Source organism: Mus pahari, chromosome 2 (genome assembly GCF_900095145.1).
Source record: "Mus pahari chromosome 2, PAHARI_EIJ_v1.1, whole genome shotgun sequence".
Taxonomy (NCBI): domain Eukaryota; kingdom Metazoa; phylum Chordata; class Mammalia; order Rodentia; family Muridae; genus Mus; species Mus pahari.
This window is the reverse complement of record NC_034591.1, coordinates 54,250,757-54,261,281: the sequence shown is the minus strand read 5'-3', so window position 1 is coordinate 54,261,281 and position 10,525 is coordinate 54,250,757. Positions and strand designations below refer to the sequence as shown.

Sequence of the window (10,525 nt, the reverse complement as noted above, 5' to 3'; positions counted from 1 at the left end):
GAGAGAGAGAGAGAGAGAGAGAGAGAGAGAGAGAGAGAAGAGAGAGAGAATGAATTTAAAAATGTGCTAGGAACAATCAAAAGGAAACCAGTATGGTAAGGAATGATGGATATAATTATTTCATGTTATTCTGACAGTAAGCCAGACTGTAGTAGGTTGACATGTACACACAAGATGATGTGAGGTGGTGCTTATTGATCATATTTTGAGGAAGATAAGAAGTAGTCACTAAAACTATGCCACTGAGGAAATTGCTGGGCACAGGATCAGAACGATCCTGGAAAATTAACCTCCAAAAGAGGATACTTAATTTTCTGAGGAACTGCCAGATTGATTTCCAGAGAGGTTGTTCCAGTTTGCAATCCCACCAGCAATGAGGGGTCTGGCCGTTCCTCAGAAAATTGGAAATAGATCAACCTGAAGACTCGGCTATACCACTCCTAGGCATATACCCATAAGATGCTCCACCATATCACAAGGACATGTGCTCCACTGTGTTCATAGCAGCCTTATTTGTAATAGCCAGAAACTAGAAACAACCCTCAAACAATTAATGGATACAGAAAATGTGGTTCATTTACACAATGGATTACTACTCAGCTATTAAAAACAAGGACATCATGAATTTTGTAGGCAAATGGATGGAACTAGAAAATATCATCCTGAGTGAGGTAACCCAGACCCAAAAGGACATTCAAGGTATGTACTTACTGATAAGTAGATATTAGCCAAAAAGTTCAGAATATCCATGATACAATTCACAGACTACGTGAAGCTTAACAAGAAGGAAGGCCCAAGTAAGGATACTCCAATCCCATTTAGAAGGGGGAACAAAATAATCATGGGAGGCAGGGAGAGGGAGGGAATTAGATGGTAGAGGAAAAGGGGATGGAAAAGGGGGGGCAGGATCATGTATGGGAGAAGACAGGACAGAAGCCCAGAGGCCAGGAGAATGAATAGAGATGTGCAGCAGTATGGGGTAGGGGGTGGGAGGCAGAGGGAACCTCTAGAAAATCCCAGACACCAGGGATGTGAGAGACTCCCAGGACCCAATGGGGGTGACCTTAGCCAAAATGCCCAACAGAGGGGAGATGGAACCTAAAGACTTTATGTCCAGTAGATAGTCATGGCCCCCCATTTGAGGCATGGGGCCACCCACTCATCTTCAAATTTCTTGACCCAGAATTGTTCCTGTCTAAAGGAAATGCAGGGACAAAAATGGATCAGAGACTGAAGGAAAGGCCACTCAGAGACTGGCCCAACTTGGGATCCATTCCATTCTCAGGCACCAAACCCGACACTATTACTGATGCGTGTTGTGCTGGCAGACAGGAGCTGAGCATGGCTCTCCTCTAGGAGGCTGTACCAGCAGCTGACTGAGTCAGATGCAGATACTTACAGGCAACTATTGGTCTGAGTTCAGGAACTCCTATGAAAGAGTTAGGGGAAGGACTGAAGGAGCTGAAGGGTATTGCAACCCTATAGGAAGAATAACAGTATCAACTAGTCTGGACTCCTCAGAGTTCCCAGAGACTAAGCCACCTACCAAAGAGTATAGGAGGGCTGGTCCATAGCACATGTGGACTGGTCTATAGCCCCTCAATACATATGCAGCAGAGGACTGCCTTGTCTGGCCTCAGGAGGAAAGGATGCACTTAATCCTGTAGAAATGTAATGCCCCAGGGAAGGGGGATGCTAGCAGGATGAGAGGTAGGAGTGGGGGAGTACTCTTTCAGAAGCAAATAGAGGGGGGATAGGGTGAAGAACTCATAGTGGGGGAGCCAGGAAGGGGGTGACATTTGGATTATAAATAAAATAATAAAAACGTATCCATTTTTCTGAAACAAGAAGGATGATCGATATGAAGTACTTTTATTTATTGCAAGAGTTGTAGAAGTTGAGGACATTTTGCCAGATCACCTCTTGGATGTGTGTTTGCATGTGTGTGCACATTAATGTGGATGTGAAATGTGAATTAGAGCCATCTATTAAGAGTGAAGTACTCAATCCCAGCCCTTGGGAGGCAGAGGCAGGCGGATTTCTGAGTTCGAGGCCAGCCTGGTCTACAAAGTGAGTTCCAGGACAGCCAGGGCTATACAGAGAAACCCTGTCTCAAAAACAAAACAAAACAAACAAACAAACAAACAAAAAGAGTGAAGTACTCTTTAATCTAGGACATGGACAGAGACGGCCAGCTAAATCCATCTAGAATTAGAGTTGTTAACCTCAGCTGAGTTGGAGAAACAAAAAGTTCTATCGACATTAACTGCTAACAGCTTTGTTGGTGTGCAGGCCGTGAAACTAAAGAGAATGAATGGAAGGTGCTAGGGATTTATATGTGGTTACAAGAGCTGCTGTGCACATCATCCCCCAAGTTTGGGACTGAGTCAGCAATGGTTCCGTCTCCTCAGCTCTGCTACTTTACTTTTCCGGATTCTGACTTCCAGTCTCATATAATGTGACTACAGGCATCTGTTTATTTCCTGGATAGTCTCCCACTGAGAAGATGAAGAAGAAACTTGCCTACCCCCCCCCCCCAAAAAAAAACCAGTAGTGATTATGGGTTCCCATGAGATACAACTCCATTGCATTTCTGTTACTTATAGTATAGATGGATCAAATGGAACTTCCACTAAAAGCAAATGGAGTTTAAAAAGCAATGTGATTATTAATAAAAAAAAAAAAGGGAACTCCAGAAACAGTCTATAAATGTACTCTAACTCACAGGCATGAGGACTTAAGGTAAGGATAAGCTAATGGCATTTGTGGGCATATTCTTGTGGACTTCCTTTTTTTTTTTTTTTTTTTTTTAAAAAAAAAAACAAAAAACAAAACTTCAGTATTCTCCAATGGAGAGAAAACAGAATGAGAAACTCTTCAACTGTTCAATCCATTGTTTTCTTTTTGCTGCTTAGGTCTCACCAATATTTAAGATATATTGGTGACATTGGAAGTAGTTACAGAGTGCAGGTAGAAATGTGGATGTGGAACATATTCCAAGAAGGAAATGATGTCTGGGTGCCGTGGGTTATCTCCAGAGCTGGTGACTTGGAGAAGCAGAAGAGTGGGGAGTGCAGGAGTACAGTATTTACACTGGTCAAGCCCAAAAAAGATGACTGAGACATAAAACAGTTGCCAGTATTTGTTTTGAATTTATGTCTCCACTCAGCATTAGTAAGCAGAGTTCATTTCTGTACTATCTCTCATCAGTAAATATAAACGCTTTGAGAACTAAAGTCTGACTGATCTTTTCTTTAACTTATGACATAATCCATATATTTTCTTCTTGGTAAGTTCAGTAATGGGAAAGGACAAACTTTCTTCTTGTAAGAAACAGAGCAATAATGAAGACATGGTATTTCAAAGGGAATGTGGAACAAAAAAGAAGAAGAGATTTAGCTCCTGCTAAAACTGACATGTTTTGGAGAAAGGTGAAACTGCAGAACTTTTAATGTCACCAAGATTCTATAGGACATTAGTTTATAAAATAGAAAGTAGTTAAGGAAAGATGAGGATCTTAGCTTTTCTCAGGAAAACTAGAGAAAACAATTCTTTTAGTTTCTAAATGATATTAAATTATTATCATGTACAGCGTGTATGGAGAAAGGCATGCACATGTGAGAACAGAGGGAACTTCGTGGAATCAGTCTTCTTCTATTTTTAGCTGAGTTCTAGGGGCTGAACTCAGACTGCCAGGCTTTGGATCGGGCCTCCAGCTTTCCTCTCCTCTCCTTAGACATACTTCAGTTGTATTGGTGCCTCTAGCAGGCTACTGAAATTTCTCTTTTCAAGATCGTCTGAGCTTCCCCTGTCATAAAATTCAGGTCAGTCCATTTCAGTTGAGCAACAGAAGTCTCAGACTCAGCTGATCATTCTCTCCTATTTGACACATCCTTGCTTGTCTTTTGGAACTGCATATTCTCTGGTTTCCCTCCTACCCACAGGGTTCAAGGTCTGCTGTGGTTCTTTTCCTGAGCCATCACTGTGGGGATTCTTGGAGTTTTGGCCCTTTGTCATTTCTGTCTCTATTGCACACTCACTTTCCTTCCAGAGCTATACTGTAAACCATGACCTATACTTTCAAAACTTCCAAATGTATCCTAAGTCCAGTTCTTTCTTCTGAACTCCATACTAATAATCAGCAGCCTATTCAGTAGCTCAGCTTCAACATCTAAAAGACACTTCCAATATAGTGTGTGTGGACAGAATCGCAGCTCCATCCTCAGTCTTTCCTGTCTCAGCAGATAATTCTCTTCAACTATTTGCTCCGGCCTTAGACCATGACATTCCAACAGTTTTCAAGACTTGTGAAATTATCACCGCAATCAGGATACAGAAAAGAACACTCCAATGGATTCCTAGGATACATCCAGTTTTCCACACAGCTCCTACTCAAGGGAACAACTGTATTTGTTCTTTTTCCTCTCCAGTTAACTTTGCTTTTATATATGTGCAGTCATAGCATTTTCTATTTTATGCCTGGCTTTTCATTTGGCACAATTTTTAGATCCATTCAAGTAAAAGAATGAAGGTGAAGTTGACTTTAGCTTTACTTTCTACAACTTAGATTAATTGGTTACTGTGATGAATCAGAATTTGGCCCTTACAGAATTTAGCCTTCTGCAAGGGGTCATTTCAAGGCAACAACCATGGCCTACAGTGGTATGCAATCGGTTTGGGGCCACGTTAGAGACACAAAATAAAAGGTTGCTTACAACTAAAAAAGTCCCATGCTTGAGAAGTAGAAACTACCAGAATATGGTCAAAGAATTAAGGAAAAAGTCCCTTGGTTGTAGGGTAGTGGTAATAGAACTGTCTCAGATAACGCCATTAAATTTTTTCAAGACTATATTAAACCATGGAATTTTTAAATGTGTTTCAGTCATTCAGAGATGAAATAAGGTAAGTACTTTTCAGCAATAGGAGGGCAATGGTTATTAATCCCACTATTTACTAATGTAGTTCCCCTAACTCAGATTGGTTGAGATTAATTATGATGAAAGAATACAAAGGATCTTTTTACTTATTAAACATTTAAGCAATTATAATTTTAAAAAACCTGTTGGTATCCGTGTCTTCTCAATCCAATTTGAAGGTCTTTTGTTCATAGGACATTTCAAGGATGCCACTTTGAAACAACTTTCATATATATTGATTCCTCTGGACTGAACTTCCTGGATTGGATTCTTACAAGTTTCTAAAATATATGTCCTATGGTCTTTGTTAAGACTCTTAATCATATGCTGGGAGCTGAAAGAAATTGAGTATTGTCATCTCAGTGTCACATATTTACATATTGCAGTTCTGTTTTCTATTTGCATATTATGCCTTAGTATGTAATCGTTGACCTCTCATCAGCCTGTGATATAGTCAGAATAGCTAGGACTAGTCCCATTTTTAAAAAGATGATCATAAAGATTAAGCAATTTTTTAATGATTACACAGCATCAAGTATTGTAATACTTCTAATTCCTATCTTCTAGTTCCAGTGTTTTTCCTATCATCTTTTAAATTTTTGTTGTTATTTAAGTGTATGTATTTGTGCCTGCATGAATTTATGTGCACACATGCCAGCTGAATGGGTCCTCTGGAAGAACAGTAAGTGCTTTTAACCACTGAAACCTCTTGTTAGCCCCATCATTTCTTATCTTGGTATTTATCATTTGATTACTTTCCATAGGTTATCTTATCTTAAAGTGATCAACTCTAGGTCCAAGTATAGTTATTTCCAACAATGCCTGTCATATTATCACGTATGTAACCAATTCTCTAGGCTTTTGGAGTAAGAGAATAAACATCTAACAGATCCTTTTTTTGTAGTTGTTGAACAGAAACCTTCTTAGGAAAGAAGGCAAGAAAGGAAGAAAAGGCACGCCATCACCTCATGCAGTGAAATTACATAGTTGTGCAAATTCAGTGAATTCGCAGATGCTTATCTGTGATCACTTAAGCCACTGTCCAGACAGTAGTTGCTATCATTATTCCTATGAATAGGAAAATTGGTCAAAAGAAATAGAGATACAGTAGTTGCCAGTTCAGAGAAAGATGCCAAGCTGGTCTATGTACTCTCTGGCGTCCCTGTTTGACCAATAGTCCATAAACACGGACGAGACAGTAATAAACTATGGTTGCTCTTCACTCATCCTACAGTGCTAATTAACTTGTGAGAAATCAGATAATTCAATGATAAACACAGAATTAAACAGCTTTAGTTAAGATTTTAAAGCATCATCCATCAGGACAGTTTGGGCATACTGACATTGGCTCAGAACCCTTCAAAACTGAACCTGAGGGTGTTCTTACACATTATAGTGATCTAGATAGGTTGGATCTAAAGATAAACTAGATAATTTTTTTCCCTAAAGAGTAAACTTCTCTGTTGCTTTAATTCAAAAATAAATATTCTAATTCAGAAGAAAAAGAATAATGTAGTTAGGAAAAATCAAGTTTAATTCTCCTACCTGGACCATGTTTTTCTGGGGTAAAACCTTTGTCCAGGAATTTTCACTAAAAAGGAAAATATACCATAAAATATCTGAAGTAACATTTTAAGATCAACAAAACTTAATTTTAATCTTCTTGACAATTACGTTGTGTAACTTAATGGCTAGATAATTTAGTTAAATAATGTTTTGTTTACACATGAAATATATGACTACAAATTCCTCCTGATAGCCTTTTAATAAGATGGTTCCAAGAGAAGAATAACCTATAGGAATATCTATGTATTAACTACCAAACAGGAAAGTAATTGATGGCCAGGAGTGCAGCTCAGTGGCAGAGGACTTGCCTAGTATGTGTGAGGCTCTGTGAACACTAGGTCAAAAAGAAAGTTTAGAAAAACAGCAGCAGCAGCAGCAGCAGCAGCAGCAGCAGCAGCAGCAGCAGCAGCAGCAGCAATGAAACAGGAAGCAAGCAAGATGTACTCATGAGCCCAAGTAAGTCCCTTTGAGTGGTGCCTCCTATAAAGGAGGCAGATCCAGGAGTATTATGAGTTAAAGGCTGGCTTGGGTTCTTAGTCAGCCTAGGTTATAGTTCAAGATTGTAAAAAAGAGGAAGAAAAGGAAGAAGAAACAACAACAACCACCATCAGCAAAAAGCAAAGCAACCTCCACAACTTGTGAAGGATGTGTCATACACACCCCTGTGGTCAGTGTTTCAGAGGGCTGATTTATGATGCACGCGTATCAGATCAGAGTATAAGGTATAATATATAACTAGTATGTACATATTTTAATATAATATTGGAGTCTAAATTATATTAGTATATATTTTTACCATTATAGATATCTTATTATTTAAAGAAAATAATAATAGAACTAGTTGATAGTAACAATCATAGTTAACAATCATAGCAGAACAAGTTAATTAGGGTATAGTGATAAAATTACTTTTATAACTATGCTCTGTGATACAGTCTTTTAACTCTTTTTTAAAGAGTTATATGGTCTTATATGGTTAGCTCAGGCTAATTGCAAACTCTCCATGTACAAGACCAGCATGTAATATGCTCATGTAATATGCACGTGATTTCACCACCTAGCCTTTTGATTGAACATTGTTGTTTTGAGAGAAGGTGAAAATATTTTCAATTGATTTAGTTTTTGTTTGCCTAATCTCAGATTCTTGAGATTCATTCCACCTGTGCGCTTTTCCTCTTCTCTTCCTTTAGGGCGCCTCCATCAACCTCACAGGCATAGGAAGGTGTACCGAGTGTGAGGGCAAAGGATCTATTCAGGTCAAAGTGAGGATGGCCACCTGGGACATGACCTAGCAGTCTAGAGTTAGGGGCTTTGAGGTTTTACAAAATGATAGCTATAGTATAGTTGTAAGCTGCATGAGAGGCTTGAAAGTATTTGTTCTGCAAGTATGATAGGTACTGGATAACTTAAACTGTCTTATAAAAAGTGTATTGGACACGCTTCATTCTCTGGGTAGTTTGGGGGGAGGGGTCCATTGTACACAATGTCAGTAGAATGTAATAAACAATGCTTTAAGAATCTGAAATATGCCAAGTCCTAAGATCAGCTTCATGGAGGGGATATTTGTTTTTGAACAGAGTTTAAAGGTTTAACTGTGGATGTATGTGAGAGCAGATCTGTCTTGTAGTCCATTTTAGTGTGCAAACCAATTCTACTCCAGTTTGTCTTCCTTGACACTTAACCTTGAATTAATTTCTACATGTTGTATCATGCCCTCTCTTGCATCTTACCATGTCTTTTAGTGTGTGTGTGTGTGTGTGTGTGTGTGTCTGTGTCTGTGTGTGAGCATGCGTGCAAATGTAGAGTCAGAGGTTGATGTTCTGTCTTCCTTGATTGTTTTGTAAAAGTCTCTCACCTGAACCCAGACCTCCCTGATTCATCTACTTAAGCCAGCCAGCTTACTCGGGAGATTCCCACTTCTGCCCTCAGAGCAGTCATGTACACCTGGCCTCTATTCTGGCCATCTCTCTCCATAACTAGCTAGACATACTCCTCTATTTGCCAGTAAAACAACATAGTCGTTTAGCCTTCTCTCTTTAGGGATGCATGGGTCAAGCTGGCACTGGGATGGTACTCCTTATCTTTTTAAGATCCTTGATGGGAAACTGCTTCACAATAGTTGCTTCATTGCTGAAGCTCTGTAGCAATGGAATGAATTATATTGCAATTAATAATACCAAGTGTAGTCAAAGTTGTATGCTCCTGATGAATTAGGCCTAATGAATTATGGCTAAGACTAGAGTATTCTCCAAGTTTTTCTGAGCTTTAGGATTTGATGAGATGTAGATGCAAATGTTAGATAATGAGGTAAATATTCTGTTTTCTTTGTGGTGGTATAAAACTATAAGGAACAGATTCATGTCAACCAATGGTCATGGCCCTATCGCTCCTATCCCTCTCTCTTGAGCTGTTAGTTACTGATAACTTCTGGAAGGTGAGTCACTCATTCAGTCACTGTCTTCATTTGTGTACTCAATGGCAATCCAGGGAGTTTAGAGGTCAGGTGGGGTGGAGTATGGGGTGGGGAGGAGGTGTAGAATATGGAGCAGTCAGAGGGTGGATGGGGGTGGGGAATAGAATATGGAGTGTAAAAAATAAACAAAAAATAAAAGAGAGGGTAGGTACTGAAATATATATATATATATATATATATATATATATATATATATAGTATATGCACACATATACACAGACACATATGAGAAAAGGTCAAATGACAGTTAATACAAAATTAAAAACAAGTTCATGTATAAACAATCTCATTTCAGTTGGCTTTTTCTATACATTTCCAGATCTGGAAAGAAGCAAAAAATTATGCTTCAAAATGTTTGGCAGGGTGAATGCTGGCACCATAAGCATAAAAGGGAGGGCAGTACTAAAAACAGTAATATATATTCAGTACTGCAAGCACAATTTTATATCCCTCTTTTCTCCCTTTTTACTAGACCATCTTTTTCTTTAATGATAAAGATGACTGTTATTGCACATATTCAGATTGTAGGTGATCCATTTCTGAGCCCACTTTACTCACCCAAGCCTTGGCTAGGCAACGGTCTTCTGAAACAGTGAGCCACATAAATATCTGGTGCATCTGCCCTTGGATCTGGAGAAGACAGCACAGGAGCGTGACAAATGGAAAGGATGGTTATATACAGTTACAAGTTTGTATCTCCTTTCACAATAAAAAGTGCACATACTGTGTGAATTGTACTTTAACTCAATGAAATTAACATATGACATCTTCAAATATTTACATGTTTGTTGTAGTTCAAGTATTTATACCTTTGGGACAAGAATTGCTTCTCTAGGACTTTATTAGAAAGAAACAAGTATATATACAAATGGATAGATTTCCATGTTGTTTGCAATAAAGGAAAGTTAGAAAAAGTTAAACAGTGGTCTTACCTATACAAATTAAGATTTTTTTTGCAAAGTAAAATATTTTGCTGCCATTGATTCACATGTAAAATAGATTATAAAATACTCTAATTTTAAATGAAAAAGAAACATGCAAAACAACACAATTATATCATTCATTAACGTGAAGTCTACGTACAGACAGAAATTTAAAAATGTTCTTTTTACTTTATATATATATTTAAATATCAAACAATTTATTATTATGGAAAGAGTGGCATCTATGTGTTCACAGCCAACATCACAGTTCTTTTTACTCAGATCTTACCTTGAGGGCCTGTCATCAGATTTTACCTTTCGAAATTCTCCTAGAGAAATTAGTACAATTTATATAGAAACCTATAACCCCTGCTGTGTTTTTCTTTGCACACCCTCATAGACTACATTTATTGTTGTATGTATGCACATACTTAAACAAAAGCAATATACATCAAGCCAATAGCCAACATCAATTAAATGGAGAGAAACTTTAAGCAATCACACTAAAATCAGGGACAAGGCAAGGCTGCCCACCCTCTCCCTGTCTATTCAATATAGCACTTGAAGTTCTAGCTAGGGCAATAAGACAACTAAAGGAGATCAGGGGAATCAAACTGGAAAGGAAGAAGTCAAAGTATCACTCTTTG

General features: G+C 38.4%; 1 protein-coding gene across 1 annotated transcript in view; it reads right to left on the bottom strand.

Moving 5' to 3' along the window:
• LOC110316594 (cytosolic carboxypeptidase 3) overlaps nucleotides 1–10,525 on the bottom strand; it is a 55,476-nt gene that overhangs the window by 12,972 nt on the left and 31,979 nt on the right. The window contains exons 10-12 of the mRNA XM_021190998.2: nucleotides 9,514–9,585; nucleotides 6,462–6,507; nucleotides 5,060–5,250 (exon numbers count right to left, since the gene is read on the bottom strand). Coding sequence (XP_021046657.1) covers nucleotides 5,060–5,250; nucleotides 6,462–6,507; nucleotides 9,514–9,585 — 309 coding nt within the window. The remainder of the gene's footprint in view (nucleotides 1–5,059; nucleotides 5,251–6,461; nucleotides 6,508–9,513; nucleotides 9,586–10,525) is intronic.